Genomic DNA, 16,976 nt, shown 5'->3' with positions numbered 1-16,976 from the left:
CAATCACATGGTTAAAAAGAACTTTAACCATTAGATTAAGTACCTCAGGGTTTTCTTTTTTCACTTCTGTTAATGCATTTTGTCCTCATGTAAGCCAAAGAGCTTCCAAAACATGAAATGTTGCTTTCAGCAACATTATTTATGCTAATTCTATGCAGCTAGTTATAACATTTCATAGACTCTGTGCTCTGTGACAGAAATTGTTAACCTTTACTGAAGTTCCAAAATTCTGAAGGGCAGGAAAATAAGAATAATATACAAAGCTTTAAACCTTGGCTAAAAGCATCAAAAAACCCAGAAAAGTTGACCGTTCAGATTAAAAGCTGAAAGCCCCTTATTCAGATTTCACTGACTACAGGCATCAAGGATCGGTGAGTACTACTGTTGCCAAAACGTATTTCATACACATGCCGTTAATTGCACTGCTTATAATGGCTTTGCACTTGCAAACAAGTTTCAACATGAATTAAGAAATGGTACCTATCCTCCCAAAAGCCTCAAGGGCTGTCTTCACAAGCTTTTCACCATCTTCCACAGAATCTGTAAGAAAAAAGTACAGATTTTCAAATAAAATTAACTGGATACACTGCAGTTCCAGGAGATTAACAACTAATTCCACAGAGCTAAGAAAAATAAATTGTGCACAGTTCCAGTGAAAACTAAATTCAAATCCAACCATTATCAGCATATGGCCTAAAGCAAATCCCACACATTAAGTCTAAATGGCACAACATTTGCCATCACAAAAAAAAAAAACCATGAAGCAAAGTAAGCAAGAACAAGCCACTCCCATTTTGCCTCTGAAAACTGCAGATGGACAGCTACTTAATATTTCAATGTTAAAAAATCAGGTAAAAGAGAAAGGCATTAATAGACAAATATTAATTAAAAGAACCAATTAATGCACTTGCTTTTAGCATCTGTCTCCCCACTCCACTTGATATTACACCTGTTTAATGTATTTGTTATTGGTAAGCTGGGAGTAGCCTTTCACTAAGCAGCATCTATTTTTTATTTAACATGGCCACTATTCCTACAGATAAAGCATTACATGGAAAAATAACATACCATAGTTGGGTACTGCTTTCCCTCCTTTTGCTCTGATTTCATCGACAACTTTGTCAGCAGCTGAGGAGCTTTTGCCATATCCCTTAAAATCACCTCCAAGATCATTCACTGCGCATGACAAAGAAATGAAATTTTTGTTGTTAACACTCAGGCTTCATGGTCTAGCCTTACCTCACTATCACACTGGAGATTATAAGGAGTATTAATTAAGCCTGCAGCATCTGGATCTTATTGAAAACTACAGATGACAAGAGAAAAACAGTAGAACATACGATTTTTTTTTAAAGCAGTGCAACATACATTATTCTTTTTTCTTCAAATAACATGGAAAACAGAACCTTTCCCCCCTCCCTCCACCATGTATTCAACTTGCTTGCCCTATCCAGGCTACCTCTGTAATTGTGTTGTAATTCACAGATTAAGATCTAGATTACACCACAATCATAGGCAATTTATTCCAGTCCCTAACTATTGCATGAATCCTAAGCAAGACTGGCAAGACTTTGTTCCTGTTTAATAGAGTAGCTAAATTGTTACCAGTCAATACCACCACAGAAGAGATCCAGCAGCCTGAACAAAGTGAGAATAGTCTACTCTGGAGCTTCAGATCCTGTTCCTGGGGGGTAATAGGCCCACCTGACACACAGAGCTATTCCAGGCTGCTCTCCACACTAGGGTACATATCACTAATGGCAGCTGGAATGTACTGTTGCTACACTCTGCTGCACTCCTGTATTTCCACATCCCACAGCTTCACAGAATTACCAGGGGAACAAATACACTCCCCAAAAATCCCATACAAACATTGTATTTGGACATAGAACTGCAAAAAAAAATGGTAACAAGTTGTTTAAATGGGCTCAAAATGGAATTTTAAGAAAGCCAGAATTGACGGAATTTACATGCAACACTAGTATTCTGCTAAACAGTCTTTCACTATGGTGAATTCCAGCTTTCTGCCTTTTAACCTCTAACCTCAAGAAGCCAAACACAGCGAAATCCACAAAATATGAAGGATATTCTTTCTGGTCTTGGTGAAAAACAGCAATGCCAAGTCAGTGTTATCAGCACAAAATGAAATAGACCCATTTTGTATGGTTTGGGGTTTTTTTTTGCTCTACATGTAAACAGGAACACAGCTTGCAGGACACAACAAAAAATCACTCTGTATTATCCAGGTCAAAAAGTCTCATCTGGAATCATATACTCAGCTTTGTGTGTATCAAGAGAAATGTAGAAACACAGCAGAAAATTTGAGAGTAAATAAAAATGCCTAAGTCCAGAAGAAGTGAGCATCAAAAGGGGAGGGACACGACATGTCAAAAACAGTAGAAAAAACAACCAACCACCAACAAAGCAAACCCCAAAAACACCCAGCCTGAACTGGGAAGTACAAATACCTTAACAGACTGATCCAAAAAATGAAGGAGACAAAATCTCCAAGCTAATAGATTGGAGATCTAAGAATCCAAACATGTAACCAACACAATTCAAGTGAAGAATTAAGGAAAATTTCTAAGTGTAGCAATATGTTAGGAGAGGCAACACAGGCAGACTGCTCAGTCTGCAACGTCCGTGATATTAAAGGAAAGTGAATCAGGAACAACACCTGGGAAAGAAGAGTGAACAAACTGGGTGGTAAACACACAAACCATTCAGTCTTGTTAAGACCTTACAACTCTGTACACCACAGACAAGCTTACATATGCTTATCCTACACTTCAACAGTAATTTGCTAACGAAAACTTAATTAAGTATTTGGTAAAATTTTCAGAAGTGGCAAAGTACCTTACGCCAAGCACAGTCACTAATGGAGTTGAAACAAAAATAAGTACGCAAGAAAGAGTTGAGCTATCCAAGGCTTTGAAAATAGTAACTCCATGAGTGTGATAGAACAATGAAAAAAAACCCTAATAACAAAATAGACAACATTATCTTAAGCCCAAGCTTTACATCGTGCAATTTTCAGCTGAAAACACACAGTCGAAAAGAGCCTGTAGTAGTTGTGGCAGAGCATAGTTATAGTCTGAATCTTGAAGAAGAATTCCTCTAGGGATATGATTCTGTCATTAGCAGAGCAGCAGAAGCAATTCTGAAGGGTGAAACAGTTGGTGCAGAGTACCTGACATCTACAGGACAAGTTTTTTAAACAATAAGGCACCTGATCTCTTGCAGTAATCTGGTGTCACAAACCAAGCACACATGGACAATACAGGTGTGCTGATAGATTGCACCTTATGGTTTGTTTGAAAGGACTCATGCAATTCAATACAATTTCACTATGCAAACAAAAATAGAAATAAGATACATATCAGGAGAGATGCTTCAAAAGCATGACTCAAACTAAACTAAAACAGCAACACAAGAGCCCTCAGTAAGACCAGAAGAAACAGTAGGTCTGGACATAACATAGGATGCAAGACAAAAGCAAATCATCCCTTCTTCCTCCTTTCAACTTTTCCTGATGAGAGACATGAAAGAGATAAAGAATGACAAAAAACAGCGGTAGTAAGCAGCCTTCAGGTGATGAGAACAGGGAGTTTTCCACCTAGGTTGCTCTTGTCAATCTAACCACATCAATAGCAACTCACTCAACAGAGATGCAGGACTGGACAAAGGTGTCATATTGGGGCCTACTGTTATTCTTCCAACTACTCAAAATATTCCTCCAAAGTATTTGATCACTGTTCTTACAACATACCTTCATTTCCATAACTTATAAATGGGAACTTGTTTAAAGAGACAAGGCAGATGTGAGCGTCCTATCTGCTTGAGTTTTAAAAAACTAAACGATTATACAACCAACTTCTCAACTCTTTGAAGTCAGAATTGTAAGAGAACAAGTGAAAAAAATACAAGCATGCAGAGGTAATGCTGTAAGACAAGCTGAAGTGTGGTGAAGTTTCCAAAAGGAAAAAACAATTTGCCCTTACAGTCAATTCTCAACTTACTGTTTAGTTATTACACAATAAGGCCAAGAGATAAAAGAGCATTAGCTGTGGTTAGGCAACAGAATACATTTTCTTTCAGATCATTCTGGAAAGTCAGACTACCACCATCTACAGAGCATCAATACAAAATATTTGCACTGCTTTACTGACATAACTTTTGCTAAATCAGAACTCCATGTGAATTACTCACATCCATGGTAAATACAGCAAATATCAAAGATGGCAATTAACAGAAAAAAAAAGAAGAAAAAACAACCTAGATTTTTTTTTTTAAAGTTGTCAGGACACATACTCATTTTTAATCAATGAGGTAAATTTTTATGAAATTTTTCTTAAATTTTTATGAAATTCTGTAAACTGAGATTGGGATTGTCATTAGAAAGCTACAAAAAAGCACAGAGCAAGTTCTTGCCCACAATCTCTTTAAACATTTAATCTTGTAGGTCAACTGTTGATGAACTCATCAACAATACCCGTACAAACTCATTCACAGGCAGCAAAATCATAAAATCACAGATTCGTATAGGTTGGAAATGTCTTGTAAGGTAAAGTCCAACCATTAGCCTACCACTGCCCAGTCCAGGAGTAAACCATGCCCCTAAGTGCCACATCTACACATTTTTTAAATACCTCCAGGGTGGTCACTCAACCACTTCCATGGCCTGTTCCAGTACCTGGCAACCCTTACAGTGAAAAAAATTTTCCTAAGAGCCAATCTAAAAATGGCAATGCCAACTGTAAGTGAGTACCCAAAATACAGCTTAACCTTCAGGACTGCCTTGTGATACAGTATTTTTTGCAACTAAATATGCCCTGCTAAAGTTCAACCAAGGAACTACAAAACCACCAGACATCCTTTACTGACAGCCATTTAGCACTGACACGGAGATCAGATTGCTCTTCTGTCCTGTGAGCTGCAGAAAGAAACAATGCTCTCAAGTTACATTTCAGTAACTTCTTTCTTGGGAGAAGGCACTATGAGACAACATATTCACATATTCAAATGGTCATACTGGAAGCTGCTGAGCAGTTTTTACCTAAGACAACACAATCCAGTCACAGATTGCAGTAAAGACCTGTATGCAGAGGTGAAAGTTAAACCTAGGAGATGACCTGATTCGAACTGGCTTTCCAGCAAAGGGTGAGCCCTTGGACAAACTTGGGCAACTTGCTTCATAAGAAAATAAAGCTTAAAGGCAAAATTAAACAGCAAAAGATAAGATAGAAAACCATTAAATAACAAAGGTTACTGTCAAAAAGGGCATGGACTGTCGATTGCAAGCTATGTGAAAAGGCAAAGGTTACTGTCTAGATCAAGTTAGTTAAGATAAAACTTACCAACTACTGAAGCTCCTCTTTCAGCAAAAGCCAGAGCATATGCTCTGCCCAAACCTAGTTTAAAAAAAGAAAAAGTTAAAAACAAGACTGGATTTTTTTCCTGGATCACAATTCAGACAAAAGCTACACCAAAATTAATTGCATCAAGAAAAATGTACCAATTCAACACAAACACCTTGCAAGTTCAAAGTAAAACATTACTTCCCCGAGAAGCTCAAAATAAGAACAAAATATAAAAGTAAACAAACAGATAAATAGTAAACTAAACTTCCAGTCAAGAAAAACAAAACAAAACAAAACAAATGCTTACTCTTCATTATTGAATTCAACAGATGCATCTGGGAAAGCTGCATGCTGCTGAGTTTGTGCTTGGGACAGAAAAATACAACAGAAAGGAAGAACCTTCAATGTCTTAATGTAACATTGAAGAAGGAGGGGATGTTTCAAGTTAATTATTATACTCTAAGTGAATAAGATACTTTCTTAGTTAAATTTAAGATTTGAAAAAGAAACTGACCAATATTTAACTGAAGAAGTATTGAAAAAATCATTTGGATACAAAGGAATGCCTAATACCTCAGCCAACCAAACAGATACATAATTTGCCTATCCTAAAAGGAGACTGTCATTTCTGCATCACATACAAAAGCAAGAGTCATGAATCTTCACTCTGGCTTAGATCCTAGTTTTGTGTTAGACATTCATTACAATAAATGATTTACAGATATATTATCCACTGTACCAGTCAAAAGTTGTTGGGATTAATGGCACTGATCCTTTTTTTATTCATTTCAAAAGAAAAGGAGACTCAAACAATCAAAAAATGATCAGTCAGAAGAAAGTTTCTCAGAATGCAAAGAGCATCTCTCTGCACCTCACCAGGACATTCAAAGCCAGTTCTCCAAAAAAGAGGGGGGGAAAAAAGAAGAACTGTATAGACTGTTTTAAAGCACACTAATCTCACAGCAACAAGTAGAAGACTTCCTTAAGACTCCACAACTAAGCGTATCACATGTGAGGGGCATACACATCCACTGCTCATGTAACCCAAGCCCAAGAAAACCTTTTTTTGTTTTGTTTTGAAAAGCCACTTAGAAGTGCACAAAACCCAGACTCTGTTATATGCACTGATCTTCTCAACTGCTAAGAAAGAATTGAATGCTTGAGAATCAAAACTAATTTAAAAAAAAACAAGACAGGTTGCATAAACAACGGCCAACACGGTAATTCACAAAGTGAATCTTTGTGTTCTGCTCAAAGTGAAAAGAAATTCTTTTTAGATATGTGTGTATGTGAAAACAAGTATCACTTTAACACAAATCAGTGACACAGATGTCTAAAAAAAATTCCCAGCTCTGATCCGTTCACCAACATCCAAAAAATCAATGCTGAAAAACAATCCTATTAATAATGCAGCCTAACTATAGTGATGTAAACAAAATAAAAGCAAAATGTGAATTAATCTGTAGATAAACAGGATCTCCCTTAATCTTGGCCAAAATTTAATCAACTTTGACTAAAAAGCTGTTGTGAAATAAAACATACAAGAGGAATTATCTGTATTAACCAGCCATTTTCAAGCAGCCTAACGTAACCCTAGCAGTACAAGGGTCACTGTAATCATGCTTATGACACACAACTTTTACTCAGTGCAATACTTTTTAGAAGCTTTGTTACTGTCACAGTGACCTTCTTTTGCTATTATGCAAGGTCTTAACCTGTTCTCCAGTGAAACTTACTATATAGGGAAAAGGCCACAATTAATAGATCTGGTAAAAGCAGAAAAGCACCATTAAAAACCTGGTCTCAATTATTATCAGGCTGGTCACCTTAGGTGATGTCCATGGACTGTTCAATACTTTCCAAAACATCTTCTTCACAAGACATGACTCAATCTAGGGTCCCAAAAATTACTCCTCTGACTATCTGCCACACCACAAAATGAGGGCAAAACTCCACCGTGGGGAGGGCAGAACCTTTTCAGAGTATGGCTGAACAAGTTTCCTAAAGAGGTCATCATAAACAAAAACTTTGCCTCTCACTCATTCACACTGACAGCTCGTATTTTTGCTCAATCATCACAGTAGGCACAGGTCAAAACACAGATGTAGAGGAAGAAAAAAAAAATAATAAAAGGAGGAACAAACAAACAACAAAAAAACCCCAACCAACCCCACGCCATAACAACCAGTACAAAAATCTTTCCTGGCAAAACCAAGCATTCTGCTGCAGACCACGCTCCCTGGAGAGATCAAGCCTGCAGACCACCAACAGCGCATGCCAGCCCTGCTGCTGACAGGGATCTTTCGCTCCCTCCCGCTCCCACCTGCCTGCAGGCCGGCTCCCGGAAGCAACGCTGGCAGGGAAGGCGGCAGCAGGTGGGCGGCTGCTTTCTGCAGCACCGATGGCACACGTGAATCCCCTGCTGGAGCCGCACTGTGCCAAGCCACGCTGGTCACACGGCTCAGCCACCACGTCTAAGGCTCAGCTGGAAGGAATCAGGATACCAGGACAGCGCTTGGAGAAGGGCATCCATTGCTGAGCGGGGCGCAGCTCCCCCAGTGTGTTTAAATAGTAGAAATCCCGCACGTTCGGAGGATTACCAAAGCGGGCAGTGCTGGGCCGGCCTCGGACGGCAGCAGCTCCCGAGGGCAGCAGGAGGCACGGCCCTGACCCCTGCACAGCCTTGGCACGGCCGGGGCCGGGACGGACAGCGCCTCCCCCGCAGCCCCGCTTCTCCCCTCTGCAGAAACAACCCGCTTTCCCCCGCCAAAGCCGGACCGGCCGTCCCCGGGCACCTGCCAGGGCCGCGGGCAGCGGCGGCGGCGCGGAGCCCGCACCGCCCGGACTTCCCCCGCGCAGCTCCGCCACCTCCCGCCGGTGCGGAAATCCCGGCTGGCACTCACCTCCTCCGGCGCCGGTCACCAACACCACCCGCCCGTCGAACCTGAGCCCCGCCGCCGCCATCACTCCGCGCCGCCCTGCCCCGCTGCGCTGCCGGCCCGACTCCGCTGCGCTGCCCGGCCCCGATGCCCGGCCCCGGCCCCAGCCCGCCCACGGGAGGGGCAACGCGAGGCGGGGAGGTGCGCCCGCACCGCGCATGCGCCAGCACCGCCGCCCTCTGGGAACTGTAGTGTGCGATGGGATGGGCAGAGGAAATGGAAAGAAGAGGAGAGGAAGGGAAGGGGAGGGGGACGAAAGGGTGGGTAATGGAGGGGCGAGAGTGAGGGGATAGGAACAAAGGGCGAAGAAGGGGAGAAGAAAGGTTGTGGAAAAGTGGGATGGGATGGAGTGGGATGGGATGGGGAGAGGAAGGGAAGGGGATGGGCAGGGGAAAGTAATAGGGAAGATGTGTGCTAGTGTCTTTACAAACAATTCCATGGGAGAAAGTATGGGTGTTAAGGTTCTTGAAATGGTTCTTATGTTGCTATTAACTTCAAGCAGCAGGTGTGTTGCAGAGCCCTGACGGCTTAACTTCTGTTACAAAGGTCTGCATAAACTTGGGTTTCTGAACTGTGGGGTAATATTCCAGGTTCAAGGGGGCATGTGTGGTAGGCGGTTCAGGAAGGCTGTACCTTCCTAATACCTCAGTTGATGGGGAAAGGAAAAGGGCAACATGCAACCAGGAGTTTATGATAAAAGAAGGCTGTGTCCTCCTAAACCTTGGGACATAAAATCCTGCAGGCATATGCCCCAGTGAATTCTCTCCCTTTATTCGAATAAAGCTGAAGAACTCCTCCAGTGTCTCCTTTATGGACACTGGCTTTTCACAGCGTGATTTTCCGTAGAAAATGAAGGGATGGAGAATGGAGAGGATGGAAGGGAAAAGGAGAGGAGAGAAAGAGTTGGGGGAGGGAAAGGATATGATAGGATGAGAAGAAGAAGAGGAGAGGAAAGGATGGGGAGGGGAAAGGAAGAGATGGGTAAGGGAACAATAAAGGCAAAGGAAGGGAGAGGAAGGGATGGGAAAGGAATGAGTGGGGAACGGAGGGGAGGGAAGGGAATGGGGAAGGGAAGGAGATGGGAAAGACAAGGGAAGAGGAAGCGATGAGAAGGGTGAGGAAGGGATGAGAAGGGTAAGGAAGGGAAGCAGAGGGCAAGGAGGGCCCAGGATCAGCCCTACCTGGCTCTGCTTTCCCAGGCTGGCTGTGAAAGGTGGGAAGGAGCAGGCTGTCCTGTCCTGTCCATGTGTCCAACAAGGCCATTGCTGGGCTGGATTGCGAGACCAGGCTGCCCTGGTATAAGACATCATGCCTCCATTTAAAGTTAATCCACAGTTACTTCTTTTGTATTAATCTTACAATTTATGGTGTGCAATTTTTCCAATAGAAAACACTGCCTTCAGCCCTGGGAACTCTGTAGAGAGCAGTGAAATGCAATACACTGCCCTTTCTTTGCCCCACAGATTTTGGCTGCCCATGTGCGGAGGGTGCTGCTGGGTGCAGGTGCCTGGGGTCTGCAGGGCAGCCATTGGGAACAGGCCTGGCATGCCAGTTTCCAGCACAGCATTCCGACTGGATCCAAAGGACCTGCTGCCAAGCATGGCTCAGACCCTCAGACAGGGTGCCAGTGGTGCCTCTCTGGGAATGTGTCTAAGAAAATATAAACTGTGTTTTGCAGCAATTTCGAAGACTGGGGAAGCTGAGGGAGACATAGCCCTGCAGACACCCAGGCCAGTGAAGAAGGAGTGAGAGCAGGTGGTCCAGCTGCAGGAACAGATTCCCAGGAGCCTGTAGAGAAGACCATTGTGAGGCAGCCCATGGAAGTCCATACTGGAACAGTTTTGCTGGCAGGACTTATGACCCCGTGGGGGACTGGAGCAGCCTGTTCCTGAAGCAACACACCCTGGAGCAGTTCATGAAGAGCCTGTGACCCCATGGTGAAGTAAAGGAACAGAGGGTGGCACAAAGAGTAGCAGAGTGCATTATGTTTAGTTGAACCAGCCAGTGGGTTAAGTATGAATGTACACACTTAATCATTATATTATTGCAGGTGTTGTGTGAGACAGTGTAATTCAGAATGTCCTGGCATTTCATAGGGTCAATGCTTAAATCTAGGCAGTGCTCAGGGAACAGAGGATTGGGTAAGGAATGCAGAGAGTCATTTTTTGGGGAAATCATCCACATGTTCCCTCTGCACAGATGAACTCCAATTCATGGTTAGCCTTTCTGGTAAACTTTGGATTATTTTTGGAGCTAATAGAAAGAATAAATGGCTTTGCTGCCTGCTTATCTTCTTGGCTATAAATACTGTACTGTCCACACTAAAGAAAAGTGATAGTTTCCTGAGTGACAGCTATTTGGAGACTTCCAAAATAGAATAAATTACTATTTCTGAGCTCAAATCGTCTGTGGCATTCACTCTTATAGAAACAGTGGGAACAGGGACAAATGGTCTGATTTTATGACACAATTCGACTTGCAGGAGCTTGAAGCTTCAACTGCAACTTACACTGTGGGCACTAGAGTGAGCTCATGCTACACTAAGACTGCCCAAAGTGCCTACTTTCATAGTGCCACCCACAGGGAAACTACCGGAAACTGTAGAGAGGGGGGGGGGGGGGGGGGGGGGAAACAAACAAAACCAACAAAAACACAAAAAACCCCAAAACCACAAACAAACAAACAAACAAAAAAAAAAAAAAAACCAAAAAAACAAAAAAAAAAAAACCACCACCACACCAAAACCAAAAAACAAACCACCCCATTTCTGAAGGCAGCCAAGGAAATGTGCATCAGATAAATGGTCTACAATCAATCACAAGTGTTAAGTGTGCTAAGTGTGGGAAGCATTGACTGTGCACAGAAACAACCCACTGCGCAGGAGGCGTTACTCTGTCACAGCATTAAATACCCTCACAACTAATTAAACTTCCAAAGTTTGTCTTCGTGATTTGAATGCAGCTCAATAGAAGAGTGAATTGCCCAGAAGTGAAAGGCCCGGTGCAACTGGGTGTGTTTTGCAGAGAGAACATTGCTGATTGTGGTTTGGCTGTGCTGTGCTTGGCAGCAGGAGGAGGCTCTTTCCTGGGGGGGAGGAGGGCAAAGTGGTGAGTCAGATTGCAATTGCTCTTCCTGAGGAAGTAACAGATTGAGCCATTAACATCTGTGAGTTTTGGTTCAGCCTCAACACTCAATATTTTGCTTACTGTTCCTACAGTGTGGGATTGGGCTCCCACCTGGGAAAAGAAAGTCAAGTCTCCAGGATGCTGTGAGAACAGCATCTAGTAAAGACTGGAAATACCCACAAGGACTGAATGGTCATCCATTTTATACAAATAAAACTAATTTTATTTGCATAATCCCCTATGTAACTATATTCTAGAGCACCTCACATCTGTGGGCACTTCTATAAACAAGTGCTTAGAGAACCTGGTTCATTTTCAGTGCTGATTCTGTCCAGCACCGGATCTTTCATGACCTTGAACAAGCCATTTCACCTCTAGTCTTTCACACTCTGTAGTCTTCTATCTCCTGTTTTATTATAGATGGTGGGCAATTCAAGAACAGGATTTACTTTTGAATTTGCCTACAAGTTAGTGGTTACATGGCCCAAATAAAATCAGTCCCTGAGGTACTTCTGTAGCAGATTTTGTTGTTTAGATACCAAAGAAACAGGCCTTGTTAACAAGTCATGAACTTTTACAGCTACCTTATTTTTGTGCATAGAACAGGATTAAAATCAAGCTCACACTCCAAAATAATAAAGAGTTTCCGCAACAGATTGGTGTTTTTTCCTGTTGTAGTGGTTTGAAAGCAAAATAAACAAGAAGCTCTAAGTCAGAGATACAATTTAATAGAAAGAAAGGAAAGAAAGTAAAATAAAATAAATGCAATAATACAAAAGACTACTGACAGTCAGAATACAACCTGAGCAGAGTGATGGAAGCAGTCCAGATGAGGTGGTCTTCCTGAAGCAGTGATCCTGTAGAAAGGTCTGGTAGCTCTCGTCCTCTGGGAATCCAGTGGGTAAGAACCCCCCATACTGTCCCAAACCCCAGATTATATCCAGGCTGGAATGCTTGGTTCCTCCCCCTGGGCGGAGCATCTCACAATGGGATGATGAGTCATGCAGTGGGTCCTTGATGGCCCATTAAACAGAGAGAACTCCCAGACGGAGTTATCTATGAGTCATGGGCAAGGCATTTGATGGGCCATTAACAGAAGATAATGGCCCAGAGGGAGGGGGTCTGGGAAAACACTGCCCCACCTGGATTCAACAGTTCATGAAGATGGTGATAGAATACATTGTGTACATCCTATACTACAACCCAGGACACCTGTAAAACACAAAATAAAGTCCACTGGAGAGACAGTACATAGCTTCTATATTTTATGTTTTTAAAGTGAAATTTGCCTGTATTAAAAAGATGGAGAATACAAAGAACCACTCTGGATGGAAAGGTGTTTGATGGATTCCCCTAGCAGTCAGAAGAGCTTTGTTCCAAATGTCATACAGCTATCAGAAAATATCTGCATCAGTCTGAAAAAAGCTATGACAGTACTGCTGCTGCTTACAAAAGTGAGGTGATACGTGGAAACATGAGCAGAATAGGTGTCAAGCCACAAACCAAGATTAGGTGCCATAGTGAGTTTTCAGATATTCAGCCATAGTGCAAGAGTAATAGCAGGATATCCACATTCCAAACACAGCCAGACAGGGTTTAACAAGATAGGTCAGTTCAGAAGGAAGGGCCAAATCTGCTTTATTTTGTCTCTTAGTGGGCAGTGTGGAGTAGCATATATTTGTCATTAACATTTATACTGACATTTCAGACATTTTTCACCAGGAGAAAATTGCCAAAAACCCCACACACTACAAACCCCTTGTAATACTGAATGTGATGATGTTTCTTTTCTGCTACGCTTCAATGCCTAGAGCAGGTAAGTTCTTTTCATTAACAGTAAATTTTCATGCTGTGCATTGAAACAAATTTGGTGTATATTCTAACATCTTTTGGCTAATAGGTGAGATAATTGGGCTGGACATTTTTTCTTTTGCAAGTCTTTTATAAACTAGGGGCCTGCATGTGTTGTGGGTACTGTGGGAGTCTTAGTCCCATTGGAAATGGTTTCTACTGTCTGCTGCTATAGATAGTGAGCACCGTGGAAACTTTTGTTCGGGGCAATAAAACAATTGACTGACTTGATTTTATTCTGTCTTTTTTAACATTGCTAAAAGACCTTTTTGGATTGTAAAGATAATTTTGATGTACCTTATTTGCTTGCTAAATGGTTTAGCTCATGGAAATTTGCAGAGGCCTATTCACTGGGAACAAAGACTTTTCCACAAACATGATTGAAGGGGAAGATATTTCTTGCCATGACCAGGAACTAGATACTGAATTCATGTTAAAAACTGTAGCACCTTTCACTGAATACTGCAAAAGCCAGGCCTCCAACAGATGGTGCCTCCCAATAGCCTTAGTGCTGTTATAGATAGGTAATAGGATGGTTGGCTCTCGTAATTAAGGGATGAATATTAAGAGAAGTGTTATTGATGTATAGTTACGTTATTGTGATTTGTTCTCCACGTAGTCCCCTGTCCCTTCCCCCTTGTATTGTTGGCACTGGACGGCCTTGGTAGCCAGGGCATTTGGGAGGAGGGCAAGCTTGTTGGTAGGAGGTGGGACATGGCAACACCTGACCTCCAATCAGACTGCAAGAAAGCAATCTCCACCAATAGACGGCAAAGAAGAGTTGATTGACAGACTTTGGGAGGGGCTAGGGTTACCTGATGCAGCACCAGGGGTATAAAAGGCCGAGCAGCCATTTTGTGAGCACGTGGCGGTTTAGTTCCATGCTCCCAGTGCTGCTCTTTCTCCTTATTCAGTCATTTGTTGTATTTGTTAAGGGTTAATTAACCTTTGAAATTTTAAAGTGAGAGGCTTGTTTCTGAGAGTGCTGTAACAGTCCCTGGGGTTTTGAACACAGATGCTTTTTGCTATGACCAAAGATGCCTTGCTTGCAGCCAGGTCATCCTCCCCATTTCCCCTCTCCCTCTTTGCAGCCATTCTCTGGCTGCTAGTGCAGAGATGTCATTGATGGGTCTCAGGCCCTGAACTAGTCACATGTTTATCTCCCAGAAACCAACTGTATGGCCCAGCTCACCACAGTAATTATTCTCTCAGTAAATGTGTTTATATAAAACAACTTAGAAACCCCCACCGAGAAATTTTTCATAGCTTGAATGTAATATTTCTACTGATTCCTTTCATGTGCAGGAATATCAGCATATAGTAGTATTTCCATTCTAACTTCCATTCTCTTCTTTTATTTTTCTGTGAGCTTACAGCTATTAGTAAGTGGGGATTATTTTGCCATTGAATCCATTGTTTGTCACCTTCAGAACCTGAAAAGCAGGTATCCTGACGAGATGTTGAGGAGCAGCCGACTGCGTAGTTAACAGTGCACACATTCTTATGCACCAACTGCAAATGTAAATACAAACATTTTTACAGCTGTTGTCAACAACCCACATCACAGGAGGTCTCATATCCCTGTTTTGGCAAGAAACATTAATTTTGGCATTTGTTGCACATACCACTCAAGTGGAAATTCAAGCAGGGGGCACAAGCAGAGTGCCATGGAAGCTCTCCATTTGATTCCATCAGAGACTTAGGATTTAAGGGAGACCAAAGCCCTGGGTCAATCAGGGCTCAGTGGACTGCTGAGCAGGTATGAAGTGATACAGTAGTAGAACAAACTTTTGAAGCAGAAACTAGTTGCTTGTGTACATCTACAGCTTTGAAAATGCATCCTGTGATGAGAAGGAGGTGCCAGCAAAAGGTTATGGTGTTACTCCCATAACACAACCACACTATTTCATCCTAAATGATTCTTCATGAAAAATCCATTAAATTGGTTCCCTTGACGGAAAAAAAAAAAAAAAAGACAGTAAAACCCACAAGGACTAAAAATAAGAACTAAAACGAGAAGTAGGTAGAAAGACTGGCAAATCATCATATGTTACATTCTGTGGAAATCAGGTGCATATTTGCACTACTATCAAGTTACAAGTAAACAGATTCTGCAGCTGAGCTGAATATTAATAGATGGAAGACTTGAAATGCTTCCTGAAAAAACTGATCTGGTGCAGTTGCTTCCTGAATTAACAGCCATACTGAGATTTAGGACAGCTAAAAATTCCAAGAGATTGTGATCACAGAATAAATCCAGGCAGCTCCTTTAATGAACACGAAGTGTTACACAAAGGTAAGTTACTTTTAAACTGTGCCTTCTAAAACGGCCTCTCAAACTGCCACCAAAGACATTTTACAGTTCTTAGTCCCAATTTTACAGAAGTTTTCTCTGTGCACAACATACATTCATTTCCCCCAGATTACCAGCTGAATTCCAGTTGTTTCTCAGAAATACTCACTCTGCCAGCTTCCATCCTAACCATTCCAAGAACGCAAATGAAAGCAAAACACCACCAGTTTAGATCATCTGTATTTCATGGTGAGAATTCCTCCCCAACTTAAGGAATGAACAATTTGGTGTCAAGAATACATGAAGAATGCAATAGCCTTCTGTCTAAAAGCAATATGGAGAACAGTCAACTAACAACATAAACACCTTTTCCTGTAGTTTGCTTGTACTCCTCTTCAGCACTTGCTCTTCTAATCAGAAATGAGGTAGAAAGTCAAAGTATCCCAGCCAAGGTTCTCCCAGCTTTAAGCAGTAGCAAAGACTAGTTTTCTTTGACACTGTTTTATAAAGGGCCTCATTCCCTGTTTCCTCATTTTGTAGTGTGAGCCTCTCAGTTCTAGCTTTGGGGTAAACCATAGATTACAGTGTCACAAGATACTGGAACTGTAGGATTAAATATATTGTCTTACTTAGAAAAAGTCAAATGCCTGTGCTTACAGCAGGCAGTAATCCTTATCACAGTGTGTATGGCAAAGCAAACTTAATGAGATCTTTGTCTCATCACAGCCCTTCCTCCCAGAAAAGTGCTGAGCTTTCTTTCCACATTTCTCTAATAGTTTCTCATATGATGGCACAGCAAATATACCCTTGGGAGTGTCCATACCTCTGAGATCGAGTTAGGTAGCCTGTAAATGAGACAGCTTTTTGGTTGGGCAAAGAGACTCACTTCAGTTCCAAGGATGAGATAATTTTTCTGTTGCTGAATTAAAAAGATCATTGAGATACAGAACCAGCTCCCTTGAAAGTAACAGCTGATCACACGTCATGTCCCTGGACTCATGCACTTATTCCCCCTCTGGCTCAAAGCCTTGTGGGATAATAAACCAGATGGTCTCAGTCTCTTCTATTTCTGCCATCTCTTAATAGGTCTAGCAGATCATACACGGTTGTGATTCTCCACAAAAATAAAACTGACCCCTAACGAACAAAGCAAAAAACCACAGTATCTCCATTCCAGTCAGTGAAGTAACCTGAAACCATCAGCTCAATGCTTCTGGAATGGGGAAAGGCTGTCCTTTCATGTCACAGAAACCCTTAATTAACTGTAGGCTATCAACACCCAAGGGACTTTGTTCTCAGAAACCTAGCCAAGCCCAGCTACTGAAATAGATTCCCCAAATAAAAGAGTAAATCTTGCTCAAGAAAGTCAAGTAGTTTTTCAATACTATTTGGTAATGGACCATAACTA

General features: G+C 41.9%; 1 protein-coding gene across 2 annotated transcripts in view; it reads right to left on the bottom strand.

The window, feature by feature from the left end:
• Positions 1 to 8,359, bottom strand: part of HSD17B4 (hydroxysteroid 17-beta dehydrogenase 4) — a 59,636-nt gene extending 51,277 nt beyond the window's left edge. Inside the window, exons 1-4 of one of the 2 annotated variants that reach the window (XM_066181369.1) lie at positions 8,264 to 8,359; positions 5,358 to 5,411; positions 1,069 to 1,176; positions 481 to 540 (exon numbers count right to left, since the gene is read on the bottom strand). In XM_066181369.1, the coding sequence (XP_066037466.1) occupies positions 481 to 540; positions 1,069 to 1,176; positions 5,358 to 5,411; positions 8,264 to 8,324 (283 nt within the window). In that variant the 5' untranslated portion in view covers positions 8,325 to 8,359. Of the gene's footprint in view, positions 1 to 480; positions 541 to 1,068; positions 1,177 to 5,357; positions 5,412 to 5,667; positions 5,687 to 8,263 lie in introns of those variants that run through there. The other variant, XM_066181370.1, reaches the window with a different exon arrangement.
• Between the last annotated feature and the right edge of the window lie 8,617 nt (positions 8,360 to 16,976).

Source organism: Chamaea fasciata, unplaced genomic scaffold, assembly GCF_029207755.1.
Source record: "Chamaea fasciata isolate MVZ Bird 193981 ecotype frontalis unplaced genomic scaffold, bChaFas1.0.hap1 SCAF_4, whole genome shotgun sequence".
In the NCBI taxonomy this organism is placed as follows: Eukaryota; Metazoa; Chordata; class Aves; order Passeriformes; family Sylviidae; genus Chamaea; species Chamaea fasciata.
This window is presented reverse-complemented; position numbering and strand designations above follow the sequence as displayed.